At 33.9% G+C, this 20929-nt stretch overlaps 1 protein-coding gene across 1 annotated transcript in view; it reads right to left on the bottom strand.

Annotated features, from left to right (window-relative positions):
- Positions 1-20929, bottom strand: part of CLCN3 (chloride voltage-gated channel 3) — a 114762-nt gene that overhangs the window by 8394 nt on the left and 85439 nt on the right. Inside the window, exons 4-11 of the mRNA XM_074231561.1 lie at positions 20906-20928; positions 20034-20240; positions 16386-16466; positions 14629-15174; positions 12578-12764; positions 9293-9691; positions 5772-5988; positions 1546-1621 (exon numbers count right to left, since the gene is read on the bottom strand). Coding sequence (XP_074087662.1) covers positions 1546-1621; positions 5772-5988; positions 9293-9691; positions 12578-12764; positions 14629-15174; positions 16386-16466; positions 20034-20240; positions 20906-20928 — 1736 coding nt within the window. The remainder of the gene's footprint in view (positions 1-1545; positions 1622-5771; positions 5989-9292; positions 9692-12577; positions 12765-14628; positions 15175-16385; positions 16467-20033; positions 20241-20905; position 20929) is intronic.

Raw genomic sequence — 20929 nt, forward strand, 5'->3', positions numbered from 1 at the left:
AGCTGAAAGCCCACCTGACTGAGATGATCACTAAGAGCGTGGTCTCCTTCCACTGAGACACATACAGAGATCCATGCCCATTAGAGCACTCATTTATTTGGCTTCCACAGAATGAATTTTTGATCAATGTATGCCAACAAAAAAGGAACAAAAGAGAAAGGAAAAAATAACAAAAAACCAGAAGCATGAATGGAAATGTCATTTTATCCCATCTGGGAGAAAAATGTATTTTCATAACACATAAGAAAATAGTAAAATATTTGATAGCCAAATTATTTCCCACCCTTTTAAACCAGTCAATCAATTCCTGTCTACCCATTCCCCCAAATTTCAAGGGTTGTTCAGTTATTAAGATGATGACTTCATGAAAGCACATATATTTGAGATCAAAGAGCATGAGTCCCTCCAAGGAGGACTGTTTCCAAGCTCCCCAACTCCCCCCAGGTTCTCCCGTGTTCACTGGCTTTTGCCTTTCTTGACTTTGGTCAGTTACAGTGCTTTTATGAAAATCTTTGTGGTTAGCTTGTATTAAAAGAGAAGTGAAATCCAAGGCACAAAGCAATCCTAAAAGGGATTATCCCAGGAGAAGCAGAAGCAGAATGAATGAGTGGCTGCCTGAGTTATTCGGTTAGTAGTCCTTGTTTTGTAAGAGGATGCATGAAACACTTGTGAAATATTAGCATACAATAGGAGCACACAATCAGTTGTGGCTAAAGCAGCAAATTGGATGGACAGACTTAATACAAGTATGACTAATGCAGGGAAAAGACAAATTCTAAGGAATGATTAGGGTAAAATAACAAAATTGTTCTTAAGTTAATACAACAGTCAGGACATGAAGCCGGTAAAAACAAAAGTACATTTGACCTCAAGAGTGGTTCATAGCATCCTGGAAACATGTACATGGATCTAGGCACAATTCAATAATGAAATGGCAGGACATACATTGAATCAACAAAGAAAAATAATTCATTCCTTTTAAAAAGACATGACTGAAGGTTATGGTGCACAGCAGAATAGACTAATAACAAATACACACAAATTATGCTCTGGCACAAGAACTGACAAAAGACTTCAGGAACTTTTCTTTTGCCAGGATCAGCAATCCTTACATTGCTAAGATCAGTAAAAAAAAAGTAGTTCAATAGACTCTTTAATACAAGAACATTATTGACTGAGGAGAACCACTGCAAGCCAGGTGGCTTCTTCTAAGCCTGGTGCGCCCACTGCACCAAGCTGACCTGCCAGATGTCCTTTTTTAGGAATCTCCATTACCATTTTACACCTTCAACTCCTTGCACTGCACACATCATAAGTAACAATTTTGATGAGAGAAGTAGCTGTGGCTTAATTTCTATGCATGGAATTGCATACATTTCCAAGTTTATTTTACAGTTACAATTTCTCTAAAATATAAATTGATTGCATGGTACAATTTTTGTTGTTCAGCAGATATCAGGGGTAAGAGAGCACTGAACAGTTCACAAGTTTCATGCTTCCTGACTTCTAAGGTGTCTAATTAGGAGATCTGATATATCTAATCACCAAGGGTTCGACGTGCTGCTTTAGTTGCTCGAGATGCTCTAATATGTTCTTCTTTGTGATGATCCCCAAGACAATCCTGAAACAGATCATGTTATGCTAATAACTGTGCAGGAAATTAAATGAAAGAAAAAAGGTTCCAATCATAATGAGAATGGATTAGAGAAAGAAAAATGAAAACTAAAAATGCTCTTAATGAAAGTTAGAAAAAAAATTTTTAAATGAAAATCAACGCATTTAAATTAGTTTTCTCATTTACAAAATGTTTTTCAAACAGTAAAAACAAAAAACAAACTTTATAAAAGAAATAAACATTCAAAATGAATGAAAAAGAAAGCTAACAATTAACCTAAGATTTATATACATTTCATGGGTCTTTTAAAATAAAATCCAAATATTAATAAAAATGCTTCTTTTCCTCAAAAAAGGAAAAAAAATTTTTAATCACTTTTAGGTAAACAGGCAGCAACAATTCAGAGCAACTTCAGAAACAGAAGAATAAGGGACTGTGACTGTGAAAGGATGATATAATTTTATTGTTTTTTGGTTTATGCAAGGCAATGGGGTTAAGTGGTTTGTCCAAGACCACACAGCTAGGTAATTATTAAGTGTCTGAGGCTGTATTTGAACTCGGGTCCTCCTGACTCTAGGGCCAGTCCTCTATCCACTGTGCCACCGAGCTGCCCCTAGATATACTATAATTTTAATAACAACTTAATTGAACTTAAATCAGTACTCAATATTTTTAATAGTCAACATCCTAACTTTCAGGTATTCAGTATGTCAATTCTTTTTAAATAAAGGCTTATGGTAAGATCGTAGAATTTTTATGGTAACAAACTAAAAATGTATTGCTAAATATTGTTCCTTTCTGTTAAATAAGCACAATTGAAATTAAAACATTAAACAAAACTCAAAATTAGTTTGACATATATGGATGTAACAAATATCCAACAGATTGTAACAACAAATAAAACAAAAAATTGTTTTGCACAATTTTATGTCTCTCAGTTTTGTTTAACCACAGTCCCTGAGTATTCACATTTAAAAACAAAAATCTTAAGTACTCAGCTGCTTATTTTGCAAATCAAATAGCTGTCTCACTCACTGATTTTTTCTGTTCTCAGATAAGTGGAAAAAACTTAGGGGGACTGGAATAACATGTACCGTTAGAGTGCATTCCTAGACAAATCAGTGTCTAAAATGAACATAAGGTAAATTTTCCTCAATTGCTTTATGAAGGTAGTCCCAGACCAAAGATATGAAAATGAAGGAAAAACTCTCTGAAATCAGTTTTGATTTATTGATTTTACCAAATGACAGGAGGAAAATGAAAGTACCCTTAAGTACAAAGAATTGTCTTTTTTAGTAAATAGAAATATAAAAAGAAAATCACTCAGTAACTGCTACTATTAAAAAATAAATGATAGAGGTCAATAGTTAAGGTTTGTGAATCAAATGAATTCTCTGAAGATGCTAAGTAAGTAACTTTCTTTAATTTCGGAAGTATTTTTAGTATTTGGGCAAACACCAAATGGGTTCTTAGGCAGAAAAAACATTTGCAACTATTCCTTCGACTGGAGGTCACATTTTCCCTGATGATGTAAACCAACAGTCTAGTTCTGTGTGTTTTACCTGAAGTACTATTATAATTTTCCATCTCTAAGAATCTGGTATAAATGATGAAACCATTCATAAATATTCAGAACCTTAGAAAAACACTGAATTCCTGCCTAGGTTTGTCATTGTGTTTCATGTATTTATTTAACCTTTCCATTTCTATTTAAAGATAAAACATATTTGCTTTATTAACAAAATGATACAACTCACAGAGAAATCAGAATGAATTAGGAAATATCTATAAATTTAAAAATCTAGATTAGTGTCTCTCTGAGGGCTCTTCCAGCTCAGTAATATGATCCTATGATAAAGTGAATGTCTCCAAAATGATGACTTACACACACATGAGGTTATCAGGACTGATGTGTGTATTCATACAGATGCAAACATATATGTATATACACAATATACAAAAACTACACACACACACACACACACACACACACACACACACACACACCCTCTTAGAAAAATGTTTCTTATACGGTTGCTATTTAATTTTAAGACTGCTGAGTTGGAATGATTTTTTTTAACCCCTTCATTTTATACAATAATACAACCCAACTTTCCCAACAGAGAAATTGTTAGCTAACTAAAACGTAAAAATTAAATGAGATAGTCCTTAATCATTGTAAAGAGTACTTACTATATGTAAGCGAAGAGAGCTTCCATGCCAAGCAAAAGCTTATAGGAAAATAAATTACTGATCACAATAGAATCTCAGATACTAATTCTACACTGAATCTGTGGCCAAAAATAATAAACAGCTTTAGGGAACATTTTCCCCATTTGGTCAAGTAAGAGGTGCTAAAACATTTTAATAAAGTGTTTTATTGCACATCCCTTTTCTAATCAGCAATTGCAATATTCAAAAAATCCTAAATTCAAGGCTTTAACTGATAATAGTCTTTCCTCTCAAGTAAATTTCTTTCCAGATTTACTAAATGATATTTTTGTTGCTTTATCCTAGCTATTGAACACAATTGCGAGGATGAAATATAATTTGGCAACTGCCCTTTTAATTCATATTAATCTTTCTTTCCTAATCATAGGAAAAATCTAGGAATCCCAACCCATTTTCTATTTCCAGCTAAATTTATTTTCTATATGGCATCTTCAAAACACTATTCTCCAATTCCAAGGACCTGAATGTCATGCCATGATTTTTATAGTTCCTAAGAGTGCTGCTTCATGTCTCCAAGCACTTTATATTTCAAACTCCTAGCAGAGAGAAGATTAGAATTAGGAGAGGTAAGAAGTCACATAGAGAGAAAAATAGTATGCAAGAAGGGATATTTTGAATAACATTTTTACATATGAACATATTATAATGCCCCCAAATTTTACTTAATATGGAACATTATTTTTTCCTAAAGCAAAGCCCTATTTAAATATAATAAATAGGAGGGTCCAATTTTCAAACTTTGTCCATGGTATACAAATGCCTTCCTCATATTCAGAGGTTAATTTGTATTATTAGTCTCACCTCTCTATATGCCACTAGCTAGTTGCATTCTGAACACTACACTGACTTTCAGCACATCCAATCAGAGCATCTACTCAGAGATACAATGCTCATCACACTTTCATTTGTCAACCAACTTCATTTGGTTGATCCTGAAATTATGCCCAACTAAGAATGTGAAACCAAGTTTTATATCTCATTGACCCACAGTAATCTTCCAGAGGCCCTACCATCCTCTTCATGGAGGACAAAGTAGGATTTCCATGCTGCTGAGATGAGGCAGGTGATAGTAACACATTTCTAGGAGACAGAAAAAGGCTAAGAAGAGAGAAGTAGTCAAGAAATGTAGTAATAATGCACACTGAAAGGAAAGGGAGGAGATGAGGACAAAGGAGATGCCTTGCTTCAGGAAAATAAAAGGCAGTGGTGATGTTTGGGCACAGATAGCAAAATATGCTGTCCATTAAATGCTATAGTTCCAAGATGAATCTAGTCCCTGTAAGATTTCATCACTCCTTAGGTATTTTAATGACTAGTTTGAGAAAATGAAATTCTATTGCTCATTAGTGAATTTTATAAAAGATTTCCCAAGTTAGCAGAGGAGGAGAAAAGAACAAGGAGGGGAATAGAAAATATTGGTTAAAATGAAATGTTTGGCTAATCCATGAATTTAATTCAGTCAGCCTTTATCATTCAGGTTAAACAAAGTCAACCGAAATAAAAACTCTAACAATTTTAATGAGTTAACCATGTCAAAATTGAGGAATGACAAAAGAAAACAGTTTTAGGTTCAGCTGTTTCTTAACTACAGGTATTCTATTCTGTGTTCAATTACTGCCAATAAATTTTCTTCTAGGAAAGAAGAGTTGCATAGCATCTTTGTAAATGCTAGGAAAGCTTTTGGAAAACTGCTGCTGTTATGATTTAGTTGAAGATGACAAGCGTAACTTTAAGATTCTTATGTTCTCAGGCAAGCAGGGATTTTGACAGCTTACCACTGAAATTCTAGGAAAAATAAGCCACAGCACACCCCATCAGCTGATTGACCTTATCCCTTCAAAGTGGCCTCCACAAAAGGACAGCGACCACAGACTTGTTCCTCCTGTTCTAACTGGTACCTTGACGTTCTCAGTACCAGACTTACCCATTGTGTGTTACAAGGCATTGCCTCAGACCCAGCTTGCGGAAAATATCCACCACAATCTCCATGGGGGTGTGGTCAGTAACGGTGAATGGGCTCATGTCAAGGATGCTTCGGAGTTTTAGTGGTCGAGGACTTTCTGCCGGAAGAGATGGGGTATGTTGGGCAAAACAAACCCGGGAACTGCCAACAATACCTTCTTGCTTTTTTCTGGCACTTTCTGAAAAGACAGAGAAAGCCAAAAACTGAAATGATTAATAGGGCTTGTCATATAAGCAACCTGCACAATCAAGAATTAAGTATAAAATCACTAGTTTTTCTTATTTTCTTTCCTTTTTGTCCCCCCCCTTCAAGGCACTTGGAGTTGGGGTTAAGTGACTTGCCTAGGGCTACACAGTTGTTAATGTCTGAGGCCATATTTGAACTCAGGTCTTCCTGCTCCAGAACCAGGTTCTATCCACTGCACCACTTTTTTTTCAAAACTATTTTTTATAGTTTTTCATTCTTCTGGATGTTTCCTGAACTAATAAAGTTCAGAAGCTGATTAAACTTTTGATGGATGAAGGGAATGTCTACTTACTAATTTTTATTTTAAAACAAATTTCACATTCCTAAACAAATTATTTTTTGTCAACTTTTAAGCTGGATTTGAATGATATATACCTCGAACAAGGGATAGGAGCTGATCCTTTCACTAGTCTAGGGGATTCCTGAGGACTCTCTCTCATTACTGCTTGACATCATCTCTGCAGCACCCAGTTGCCTAGAACTCTTATGAGGCTTCGTAATTTGCCTCTCAAAGCTTAGATGTGTCAGAGGTGAGACTTAAATCTAAGTCTTCTAGGAGTTAAGGCAATTCTCTATCTACAGTTTCATGTTGCTTCTCTTTGTAACACCTTATTCCACACATCTAGCTATACTTTCTGGAAACACTACACAATGAAGCAGAGGTTTACAAACAAGGGAAATGGTGTCAATCATATTCTTTATAAAGAGTGTGTAAGAAGTAACATAATATAATGATTATCAATACAGTAATACAGTGTTATCAATTTTTTTTTAAAGAAGCAAATTCAAGCGGGCGGCTAGGTGGCGCAGTGGAAAAAGCACCAGCCCTAGAGTCAGGAGTACCTGGGTTCAAGTCCGGTCTCAGACACTTAATAATCACCTAGCCGTGTGGCCTCGGGCAAGCCACTTAACCCCATTTGCCTTGCAAAACCTAAAAAACAAAACAAAACAAAACAAAAAAAAGAAGCAAATTCAAGGATTTGTGGCAATTAAGAGAATTGCCAGGGCATTGAGAAGTTAAATGATCTGTCAAGAGTCAGTCATTCAGCAAAAAAAAAAAAAAAAAAAAAAAAAAAAAAAAAAAAAACTTTCAACATTTCCTGACTCAACTGGTCCTTCTCTACTATGCCAAACTAACTCTCACAGGAAGAATATTTGTCCTTTTTTTTTGTTTTTTAATATCTTTATCATTTTCTAGTTCTACTCTTCTCCATGGAAATCTCTTAAATGAAAAAGTTCATCTAAAGAAAACAAACACATAATATTCAGACTATATATATATATATATATATATATATATATATATATATATGTCATTCCATACCTATATTCCATAATTTTTTCACTTCATTACAAATCTTTTATTGTCAAGGCTGGTTAATACCTTGATTTGAATTTTGAGGTCTTTGTGTGTTGTTTTCCTTTAAGTTATTGTGGTCATTATGTATATTGTTCTTATTCTGTTTATTTTGTTTTACAACACATCATGTAAGTCATTCCAAATAACTTTGTATCCTTTTTTCTTATAGAACAATTTTACATTTACTGAATACACTTTTTTTCAGAAACCCTTAATAGATGGGCAATTACTTTATTTTATGCTACCTTAAAAATGCTGCTATAAATATTTTGGTATGTGTTTTCCCCACAACTTTATATCTTTGGAGTAAATATGCCCAGCAATTCATACCCTCTGGGTCAAAGAGTATAAAGAATTTAATCTCTTTATTATGGATTAAAATCTTTTCTAGGATGATTAGGCCAATTAATAGTCCCACCAAGAGAGCATTAGATTTTCTGTATCCCATCTAACTTCAATTACTTCTGTCTTTTATCTTCTATGTCAATTTGCCAGGAATGAGGCAAAATCTGACAGTTGTTTTAATTTTATTTTCTATTATTAATAACTTGGAACATTTCTGATATGATTGTTGATCACCTGTATTTCATTTTCTAAAAAACAGATGCTCATGATCTCTGATCTTAATCAGAAACATTTGGTATGCATCCCTTCTACCCAATCAATAGTATCTATTCTTTTTTTTATAATTACCCTAATTTATAGTTACACTCAAAGGATGCTCCTCTATGAAAATACAGAAGATCTCTGTCCCAAAAACCAAAGTAAATTTTCATTATTCATAGAAAGACCAAGTTCTCTACAAGTTTTTAGGTACATAGTTCATTATTAGATCCAGTCACCAAGCTCCAATTCTTTTTTTTTTGCAAGGCAAAAGGGGGTTAAGTGACTTGCCTGAGGCCACACAGCTAGGTGATTATTAAGTGTCTGAGACCAGATTTGAACCCAGGTACTCCTGACTCTAGGGCCAGTGCTTTATCCACTACGCCACCTAGCTGCAAGCTCCAATTCTTAAACCACACTATAGAGAAGTAGACTTACATTCTAAGATTACCTGGGGACAAATAAATCAGGGCTGCAACATGAAACAAAATCTTCTATTTCCTTTTCCCTTAATCACAAAAGCTGGTTGTTGGAAAATTGTCTATCCCTAATAGTGTTTGCAAATCAAAGGATCTTTTATTATATCCATTCTTTTCATCCTTTCTAATGCTAAACTAATAAAATAGATCCTGAACCAATAACAGCAGGAAAAAAAATGGAAGGAAGATTGACCTGTAAAGAGGACAAAACCTTGAAATTCTATAGTTCCCAATGCATTAGGGAAAAAAAAAGATTGTTGGTAGTAGCCTTGATGGTTAAAAAACAAAACCAAATGTGGATAAACTTTGAGAATTATTTGGTAAATGACTAATACCTCAAGAGGACAGCAGTAGTACCAATCTTATAGGAAGATAACCTTTACTTTTCCTTTAATATTACATGACTAAGTAACTTTATGACAGATTTCTAAATCAGTAAAGAAAAAGATAAAATAGAGTATGGATTTATTTCAAAAACAACTTCTGAAATAATCTGATTTTCCTCTTTTTTTGAATTATGTACCCAAATCAATTCATTAAACCTAAATCATAAGATTAATGGTAAACGCCTACTAAATCTGAAATTCAAGGGAAGACAAATTTGCCTTCTATCTCTAAATGAGTCAATATAGATGAGAATGGGACATTTATTTGGTAGAAATAAAACCTATGACAGTACAAATTTTTGCTTAGGAAAAAAAGTTTACCAATGTGTCATTGGTTCAACAAACCCAATCTAATTATTAATTATAGACAAACAAGAAAAGAATTTTAAAGTATTGAAAAATGATTACCTATCGCTATAGTTAAGTCTCTTCTGAGGGCAAATCCCACTAGTCTCTGAGATTCCTTTGACATAATGACAGGAAAGCCATTATAGCTGGTCTCATTGATCATATTTTCTATGTCATCCACTGTCATGTTATCTTGTGTCAATACTGCTAGGGGTGGATCACTCCTTCGAGGTCTCATAACATCAGCTGCTAGGGTTGTGTGGGTGAATTCTTCCTTTGCATCCAAGAAAGGATATCCATTCAATCGGATGTGTGCTTCATAAATGCCTTCCCTACCAAAGGCATCACCTACCCATTTACTGGTCATTACTGCAGCCATAAGGGGCACAATATATTCCAGGCCACCAGTAAGCTCAAAAACAATAACCACTAAAGACACAGTCATTCTCGTCACACCACCTGTAAAGATAAATATTAATCAGGTAAGAATAGGATTCATTAGTATGCTATTGTGAGATTGATTTTCTTAAAACTGGATAGTTAAGAATGTTTTTATAAATCAACTCTATTTAATAAAACCAAGTCACTGAAAAGAAGTAGCAAAAATTTATACTTTACTGAATCAGAAAGGCAAGGAATTAAAAACAGAATCGTAACAATTACTGTCGATAATATTTTATAATACTTTATTTCTTTGTAAAATCACAAATGTCCCATTAAATGATTTCATCTTTGAGGTTGCATTGTTTTCAATATGGAATGGCATATTACACTTGTGCTCTTATGAAAATCTATTTTTTTTGTCAGAATTGGGAAACCTCCAAGTTTTTCCACTGTCAGTGCCATACTAATTAAATCTGTTATGAAGGCTAAAACTGACCTATTAGACTTCTTGTTGCTCTAACACTTTAGATCCAGAAGAGAATTTTCCTACCATATTTATTATTTTAGAGAATTTCTCTATTCCAATTAGCACTTCTATATATATTTTTATTCCCAAATCTTTTGTCTCTAATCTTGTCCTCTACATAAAGTCTGAAGATACACCCAATGTTAGTATAAATATATTTAAGCTAAACTATAAAAATCACACAAAGAGAACCTAGATATTACCTAATCCAAATTCCTCATTTCACAAAGGTGGAAAATGTTTCAAAGAGGTAAATCACTTTTTCCCAAGGAGACATATACAAAGTCACTCAACTTCTCTAGCTCCAAATCTATGGTATTCTTTTCATTAAGCCACTCATTATCTCAAATATTTCTCTCCAAACCAATTTCTCACTCTTAACTTTCCTGTATCTACAAATGACACTATCATTCCCAGTCTAGAAGGCTTGGCCTTATCTTGGACTAACCTTTTCCTTCATCCTCCCTAACTTTAACCAGGTCCTGCTAATTTTTCTTTCAAAAAAGGTCTTGTATCCACTCTGTATCCTCTATTGCTATTGCATAAAATCCTAGTCCAGATCCTCATATCACAGTAACTATGGAATACTTTACTTTCTCAGACTTTCCTAACTACCCTATTGATTATACCACACAGTGTGGGGAGGAGGGGAACCTCAAACAAAAAACGTTCAACTTTTATATCACTGTCACTCTCCTGCTCAAAAGCCTTAATACTTATTACATCAAGTCTAAACTCCTCTACCTGACTTTCAAAGCTTTCCACAATTATCTGGCCCAAACGCACATTCTACCTCAATCCTTAACATTCCCCAAAGCATACTATCCATTCTAGTAAAACTGACTAACCACATTCCCATCCCTGTACCTTTGTTCTGGTTATTCTATTCATTTGGAATTCTCTTTTTCTCTTATCCAATTCCCATTAATGCTTTATGGTTTAATTCAAAAACACCAAATTCAAAAAGTCTTCTCTAACTATTGAAGTTCTTATTCATTTCCCTCTTAACCTGAGTTATTACAGTATAGGATCACAGAGAATCATTACAGATTTAGAAAGGACTCTAAAAGCAATCTAGTTCAAGCTATATTATGAATAAGAACCATATTATCAGGTTCCTCAGTCTCTAACTGAAGACTTCAAATGTGTGTGACAAGGGAGGAAGGAAGGACTCTCACTACATTCTGAAATAATGACTCTTCTAGACAACTGTTAAGGAACAACAAACTTAATGTGCTTTTTACATCTTCAATCTTTTGTTCCAAGTTCTGGTCAGGAACAGGAAAAAGGAGTTTAATCCCTCTTCCTCATGACAACTATTCAAATACTTCTAAGATCTCAAAATCTTCTATTCTCTAGGCTAATCTCCCCAGTTATTTCAACCTATCCTCAAAAGTCATATTACTATTCCAGTTGTTCTCCTTTAGACATACTCTAGCTTTCCTAAAATCTTATACCTAAAACTGAACACAATACTCCAAATGTAGTATGCAGTAGACCTCTCGCTTTTCTTAGTTCTGGACATTATACTTTTCTTAATGCAGTATTAGCTTCTGAGGCCAACACTGCATGCTTTTGACATGTTAAACTAAAATAAAATTGACATTTATCCTTATTAAATTTCATCTCCTTTGATTAGTTCTATAACCTCTCTAGACCTTTTGATACTGTCAATTTGGACTGTGAGTTACCCATACATTCATGTTCACCTACAATTTTAAAAGCATGTCTTCTATGTCAATGATGAAAACAATATAGTCATGAATCTTAACTTGTTAAGTACTAAAGATTATCTTTCTTCTCACACATTTTAGTACTGTAGACACAATATACCATTTTGTTTTCTTTACCACAATTTTCTACATTAATCTTTTGACTACTGCTGTAACTTTTGTTTATAACACTGTTACTATCAGTGCCATCAATATAGCAGATAAATTCCTACTTGTAACTTCTAATCTACTTCTGAAGATATTTCTATGTAAAACATAAAAGTACCATCCATTATATATTAGAGGCATATCACAAAACTCAGAACTAAGAATTTTCTAGTTTTAATGGAAAATAACATAAAACATTAGTAATACTTCCATAGTTACAGAGTACAATATGAGAGAACTGTCTTGCTATAAATACTGATTTTAGTGTATATATATGAATCATTGGTAGTCTCTGATAACTTCTGATAACAAAATCCTCTTGAATACAATACAAAAACAGATTCAATGTTGTATTAAAATTAAATTCTATCCAAGAACACATGGGAATGCACAGGACCCTCTATGCATACCTATGAAATACATTCTTGGATCCTGACCCTTTTGTGTACAAGTAAATTTTTGCAATAAGAAGTCATCTAATTGAAGGTAAATAGACCTCATTTCAGTTAACCCCTTTAAGAGGAAAAGGAAATACATATGCTTTTTTGTAGTTACCTAAGCATGCAGCAGCGCCCACCATCGCATAAAGGCCTGGGGTAATACAATCAGCTCCAACTCCACACCACTCTTTAAAGATAAACCAGTCATGATGATAATAAGCAAGCTGTTCCACAGCAATTCCCACAATTCTTCCTGCTATAGCTCCAATTGCCATACTGGGAATGAACAGGCCAGAAGGAACCTATAAATTACAGCAACAGGACTTATGGTAAGGTTCACACTCAAAACTTTTTATGTTTTTTTGTAATAATTTAAATATACAAATTTAAAATACCAATTCAGCAACAATGATTAAGCACCTAGGGTTTGCTGCTTATTCTGGGCTTACAAAATATCCCTTTCCTTGTCAAGTTGATAATCTTCTCCAGCCTCACATTATATACACAAAAACAAAATTCGGGGGGGGTGTCACCATCTTGGTTTTTTGGGGGGTTTTGGGGGGGTTTTTTTGCTTTGTTCAGACAAATTTGGAGCTCTTGATGAGGAACTTCCTCTCCCATAACAAACACTGTCAATAAAGCCCAGGTGCCAAGAAGGGAGGTGATCTGTCCAGAGCCATGCAAGGTCTGAAGCAGCTCTCTATTTACTACACTGCTTTGTTATTATTTCTCTTTGTCAAATAGCATAGCATTCTATGATGGGCTTTTGAAAGAACATCTAGTCCAACACATATATTAGAAAAATATAATTTATCTTTTCTCCTAGGGCACAGGGCAGCTACAGCATGGGTGTTATATACTTTAAGTGCCCTCATTTCAAAAGTTATTTTTTTATTTCATTCAGTCTCAGAATATTTTGCTGTTGATTCAAAGCTCTATTTTTTCCTGAAACTGAATAATAGGCTATATGGCTACTCAACATATATCAATATGCCGTGATCAAATGGAAGAAATAATTCTATCCACGTTTCCTGGAAAAAACAAAACCCAGATCTAAAGAACTATGAATTGTAGGAACAGCTAGAAATACATGACATATATGGTTTGGCAGGGCTGAGTCAGAATGAATAAAACATCAGACCTGAAGTCAGAAGATACAGATTTGAATATCTGTCTGTCATCTTGGGCAAGGCATTTTACCTCTCTCTGTCTTAAGTTTCTTCGGCTATAAAAAAGGAGGGATGACATCTACTTCACAAATTTTTGGCCTCTGAAGTCTCTACCAACTCCAAAAATAACAACATATGATCATTTTGTGAAAACTTCTTGTTGGAACTGAGACTTAAAGCAGATTTTGAAGAATCTTTAATATTAGTGTTAGAGAAGGTAGAGAAGGAATCTAGTTCTGCTTGGTCTCTGCAGCCAGAAGTGGATTTGGTGGGGAAAGGTTGAGAGGCAGATTTATGCCTGGCTTAAAGAAAGCTTCCTTGCAGTTAAAGATGACCAAAAGGACCAGGGCCCCGGGAGGACAGACTAACAGGATGCCTGTGCCAGTTATGACAATTCTAAAACTGCATCCGAATTTGTTAGCATTATCTATGTAACTCAAAATGATAATAATTCTTATCCTTAATTAAGAGACACATCTAAAGAGAAATTTCAAAACCCTGCTTCCTAATTAAAAATCACTGTAAGACAAGACAAAATCAAGTTGCCCGGGGGGAAGGAGAGGACCTAATCAGAAGTATTCTTTCTCCACTGAACTCTTACCACTTTACCTTGCTTTTCTGCTTTTACATCTTATTTTATTTCTGTATATGTCATGTCTTCCCTACTAGATTTTATAGTCCTTGGCAGCAGGGACGCATGACTTTTCTTTCACATTTAACACTTCTTACAGTGCTTTGCAAATAATAAGAATTTAATAAGAATTTACTAAATGAATAGACAACATCAATCTAATCTAACTGAAAGGTTCAAAAAAAGGGTAATTTCAAACATTTCGGGACAAATATGAACAGAATTACCAAAAACACTTAGCTAGAAATAATCAGCTACTCTTTTTTTCCCTATTCAGAATATTGCTTAAAAACCATTTTGTGATAATCTACAATGTTATTACTTTAATATAGCAAAATTTAAATATCAAGTAATGCTAATACTTACCTTGATACCAAAAGTAAAAACAGTCATTATAATTTTAAATATGAGTGCTAAGCACAGTTGCCATATGGCGGAATATACTCCAATGCCTGCTGGACGGTCAGGAATATCATCCACAATTTTACTAGCATTCATATCATTTCTGTAGTCACAGAGGGAAGAGGATTCCAAAGGTCCACAGTCTGTAAAAAGCTCTTTAATCAGTTCACTGGTATTGAGCCTTGTATATGGATTTGGAAAGGCTATCACAGCTGTAATAGCTGCAACTATGATGACTTCTAAAACAGGATATTTTCCAAATTTTGTGGATTTGCGCCGACGGCACCAGGCAATATTTGCCCGAATGAAAAATGCTCCCCAGAGGCCTCCAAAAACCCCTAGGAGAATGAAAGGAAATAGTTCAAAAAGGTACCATGGAGTATGATATTCCACATAAAAAAGAACCAGGCGGCTATTTCCAAAAGGATTGATGGATCTCAAAACAAAGGCAGCCACCAAAGCAGCAAAAAAAGACCTCCATAAAGTTTTCAGAGGAAAATAATAACTAACCTGCAAAGAAAAAAAATGAAGAGTTACTGGTTATTCATTTAATCAAATATTTCTTATATTATGAAAAAGTTGGCAAATAAATATCTTTCATATTTGACTGAAAAGAGCTTACATTGTGTATTTATTCTACTAAGGTTCATATTCATACAATGGCATTAAAAATTATTGCTATCTTACCTAAAAGAGCAATAAGATACATTTAAATTGATTATAAATACTTAGTAATTTTTATTTAAAGTATTTTCCCAGAATTATTTTCCTGATTAGTTAAGTACTCTAGAGTAAAAAAAAAAAGCATCTTTACTCTTATTCTTTGAACTACAAAATATATTTTAAAATTATTTTTAAAGTTAGATGTAACCTCTAAGATCATTGTTTCCCAAACTAATTTGGCCAAGAAAATCTTTTTTGGTTTGAAATACATCAAGATGCCTAAGCTTAAATATGACCCAGGGGAACTGGGACAAAATACAATAAACATAATTAAGGATGTTAACATAGCCATAAGCAAATATTTACTCATTCAAAGGGAAATACATTACTACCATTAGAATTATCTCATGGAACCTTTATCACATATTTTAGAACACATCAACATTTCATAGAACAGAGTTTAGGAAAAGCCACTATAGAGAAAATGCAAAAATTGGTTTAAAAACCATATTAAAGAAAAAATTTTGTGTACTCACAGAGGTAGAGTCTCTCTAGGAAGCAAAAAGGCACTCCAAAAAGACTAAAACTTTTTTACTGACAAAAATTTTAAAAGTCAGCGATAGAATTTTTTTGTTGTTGTTTTTTGCAAGGCAATAGGATTAAGTGATTTGCCTATGGTCCCACAGCTGGGTAATTATTAAGAGTCTGACGCTGGGTTTGAATTCAGGTACTCCTGACATCAGGGCCAGTGCTCTATCCACGGCACCATCTAGCTGCCCAACGAAAGAATTTCAAAAATCACAAGAAAAATTCAGAGATGGTTTTTAACCCAGATTTTAAAAAAGTTAAAATTTTCAATACAAGATAAAGATAATTACAAGTTTTAATTTAACCATTTGAAACATTTTCTGAAATGTTAATTGTGAGTAGTAAAAATTACATCATATCAACATTTCGTTCTTTCATGGGCCCAAAGACTAAAGAAAATTTATTTAAAATCTATCAGGTCTTTATAATGATAACCTTGGTCATCACACAGCCATTACAGTTTTACATACCTCCTCCAGACTAAAAAGGACTCCACCAATTGGGGCACCAAAAGCTACAGATACACCTGCTGCTGAGGCAGCTGACAGCACCTGGGGGGGGGGGGGGAGAGATCACAAAATTTTAATCTCAGGCTTTATTATAAATTCAAATGTAAAAAAGAGTCAATATATATTTTGATAAGGCACATCAAGATTTCTTTGAAAATGAACATCACCCTGCCTCTTCCCTAATACTAAAATGGAGCAATGGTTCATTCATTTATGTTATGCTCAATTTCTTTCTATTTCTGATTAAGAAACTTTAGGAATCTTCATGAATGTTGTCAAATGTTCCACTGTTTAAATAAAATTTTTTGTCTAACTCTAATAATTAAGACAAGTATTCCCAAATATTGGGAAAGTGAGATTACTGGATTCCTCATCATCTAATCTTCTATCCTTTGAAATATGTGCCAACTGAAGTGGGATCTATGATTTCAAAATTAAGCATACCAGCTTACTGGAGAACCTCAACTTACTGGGGACCCAACCTCACACCAAGATATCATTAATAGAAGTCCAAAATAGGGATCGGGATAGGGACAAGATCTGTGATTTCAACTGTAAAGAAACTACCAAGTGAGGAAACTCCCACAATCAATGCCAATAAACACTTTCTGTGGAACTCAAAGAGTTCTTAAAGACTTGCTGGAAGAATTGAACTTTAGCTTCCCTCCAGTTACAGAGACAGATGGGAACCTGAATCCAGGTCTTAGCCTTGAGGTCAGTGTCTGGATCCATTATGCTACACTTCAGGGATTAAAAAAAAAAAGTCCAGGAAATAGAGGAAACATCTGAATGATGCATAAAAGTAGAAGACAAAAAGTAAACATTTGTATTTGTTTAGAGAACTCTTATCTTTTTGCTGGAAATTTGTCCTGCTTATTATATGTAGGATAACATTACATCTAGCCTGCTCATAAATTAGATAAATTTGCACTCTTTGAAGGCAGGGAAGGATTGTTTTATTTCTGTCTTAATGTCACCAGTGAGTAATACAATCCCACTGCATAGAACAAATGCTTAATAAATACTTGTGGACTGACATCACAGACTATGATCACTTATCAACTTACCTTAAAATAGGGTCAAAAGTTACACTAGTAGTAAAGAAAAGGTAATTAAAAACCTTTCCATGAAAACCACAAATATAAACCATTGGTACAAAATCAAGTTTATACGTAGCTTTGAAGGTACTTCCACAAAAAAAATAATTAGGAAGAAGGTTGGAACAATACTTACATAAGTAACAGAATAAAAGAGAAGTGAAAAAGGCAGTTCAGCAAAACTAATCAACAAATTCACTAAGTATATGTGTATATATATATACATTGTCTTCCCTCCCTCTGGTTATACAATGAAGGGGGGGAAATAGCATTCTTTCTCTTGAGTTCAACTTTGACCTTTATATTTTCAGAACACTCAATTTTGATTTGAAGATCATTGTCCTTCCCATTTACAATGCCACAATCATCATATAGATTTTTCTTTTGATTTTTGTTCACTTATAGTCTCTGGTCATGGAATAGTTTCTAAAAAAATAAATTCATTAAACTTTTTGCAAGCCTACAACTTCATACAGCACCTGGCACACATTAGGTGCCTAATAAATGCCTGTTGACTTGAACAGTGAGGCCAGAAGACAGTCTCTAGTCTGGAGGGTCTCACATTTGAGTCTCAAAATCTACAAAATTCCTGGGATTTCCTGAAAGTCTGTTCTAGAGAGGATGTTGACTCAAACTTGGACTGTTGATATATTTGGAAGAATTCTTTGAACTACAACTTTCTTTCACCTGGCTCCATGGTTTTAAAGTAAAGCCCAAGAGTGTGTCTAAAGAGGGTCTTCTCTTATGCTACATTTCTAAAAAGGGTCCCTGTTGACAAACAGAACCACTCACACCACCATTGGCAAAAGGCAACATCATTTGCTCATCTAGTCTTTATATTTCTAGTTATTATGAAGTGCCTAGAATCCTCTTGTAATATGTTTGTTGGACCATTTCAAAATATTTTTTCCTTTTTCTAATCAGTTGTTGCATTATTTTGATTAGAACTTTAATCACTGTCTGATCCACCTTCAACTATTTACATGCTGACATTTGAGTCCATTTTATTCTGACACCTCTACCTATATGCTTATGTGTGTAATAAATGAGGAAACTGAAGCCCACTGGTAGATTAAAATAACTTGACTCCTTGCTTTTAAGTAGCAGAGACAGTAGCAGAACTCATATCCTCTCAATTTCAATCTTTTGTACTTCTTATTAACAAAGAATCTCAGAATTGAATGAGACTTGAACTCAGATCCTCTTGATTCCAAGGCTAGTGCCTTTTCTATATTAGCTACCCCAAATTCGTGGAACTTGAGCCTCTCTATTGATCCCAACTCCAGCCTACCTTTCCAGGCTTACTGCACATTGGCTTCTTATATGCACTCTGTGTTCAAGTCAGTGGGCCTTTTGGCTGTTCCAAACATTCTCTCTTCTATCTCCATACTTCTGAGCAGGCTATGCTCCTTAGAAGATTTTTTTATAAAATGATTTCATAACCAAGATAAATTTGATATAATCAAAATTCACCTAAAATTCCTCTCTCCAAATTTATCAATGATCCTAATTTTTAGTCTCCATCTTTACTCCGTTCTTTACAAAGATGTTACTCTTTGTAATATTTCACAATGCTGATTCCCTTCTCCAGAATACTCTTCTCTTCCTAGGTTTTCGTGACACTGTTCTCTCTTGGTTCTCCTCTTACCTTTCTTCTGATTGCTCCTTCTCAGTCTCTTTTGCTCAAATTTCATCCATGTCACACCCACTATGTAGGTATTCCTGAAGGCTCAGTCCTGATCCCTCTTCTCTTTTTTGCTGTCTCACTTGGTGATCTCATCAGCTCCCAGGAGTTCCATTATCATCTCTATGCAGATAATTCCCAAATATATGTATATGTCCTTTCCAAGCTTTCCAGTCCTAAATCATCAGTTGTTTATTGGACATTTTGAGAATGATGTCCCAAGGACATCTTGATCTCAATATGACCAAAACAGAACTCATCTTTTTCCTCATTTACTCCCCTCTTTTAATTATTGTCAAAGGTCATTCTTCCAAAGTCACTCAGGTTCATAACCCGAGTGCTTTTATCACCTCCACCAAACCCATCTAATCAGTCACTGATCTTGTTTCTATCTTTACAACAACTCTCATTTTTGTCCCATTTTCTCCACTCACGTAGCCTCCATCACATCTTACCTACATACTATTTCAATAGCCTGCTAATTTAACTCAGCTATTAAAATGAGTTTCTTAAAGCATAAGTCCTGTGACAGACATCACTTCCTCCTGTTCAATAAACTTCAGGATCAAATTTCTTGTTATTTTTTCAAAATAAAATATGAAGACTTTTATTGGACACTGAAAGACCTTCACAATCTGGCCCATTCTTACCTTTCCAGTCTTCCTATATTTTATCCCCTCTACACAATCTACAATCCTGTAATAATGATTTGTTTACTATAAATAGAAATCTTTGATCTTTGCTTCACTAAGGAAAATCTTTTATTGAAATCTGACTTTGGAATAAAAGAGATTTTTTTTCTACCAAATGAATAAGTAAAGTACTTACCTCCCTTTTTTTAGCTTCATTTGTGCTGTACTTTGGAAAGAGGTAGGAAAAAATGTTTCCACAGCAACAGGCAACATGAACCAAAGGACCTTCTTTGCCTAAACTCAAACCTGAAGCTACTGCCAGCACTAATGTAATGGTTTTTATCATTAATGTCCATTTTCCCAAGTAACCTCTAATGATGAATCCACTCAAAATTGTTTTGATCTATAAGAAAAAGAAATCAAATTTAATTATATTTCAGAAACTTTTGCTTTACTCATAAACTATGATAATTATTTTTCAACTAATTGATATTCTAATACCTTTATTATTAGGGTATATAATTTATAACAATTCTGATTCCTTATAAAATTGTCAGCCATTTTGAGATGATTTTGAAAAGAATGAAAAGTCATGATGTCTGAAATATTATATTATGAAAAACCAGGAAAATGCTAATTCAGATATCTCTCATATAAATTATACTTATTTCTGAAATTTTGTCAAATGTTAAATTTGAGGTTACCTTTCCTCTTAGGAAATTAAAACATTTATAGAAAGTTTAATTGTAAAGAGATGCAGAAATATACAACCTTACAACAATGCTGATGAAAATTAGAATAAAAGTGTTTGCTATTGACACACTTTTGTAAAATTCTAGTTTTAATATTCAAATTTATAAATAACAGTAACAAACATAGGAATTCATGTTATTTTATATTACTAAACAAAATTATTCTTACTTTTAAAAAATTGCCTGTTGTATCAAATAACTGTATAGTGACTGTTTAACATTTAATTTTCTCTCTTTTATCTTTCTACTAAATGACAAGAAGATATCTTTCTGAACCTATCACTAAATTTTAATGTTCATAAATTTTTCATCTTACCTCTGGAATTCCAGAACCACAGAT

The sequence above is a fragment of the Macrotis lagotis genome, chromosome 3 (genome assembly GCF_037893015.1).
Source record: "Macrotis lagotis isolate mMagLag1 chromosome 3, bilby.v1.9.chrom.fasta, whole genome shotgun sequence".
NCBI lineage: Eukaryota > Metazoa > Chordata > Mammalia > Peramelemorphia > Peramelidae > Macrotis > Macrotis lagotis.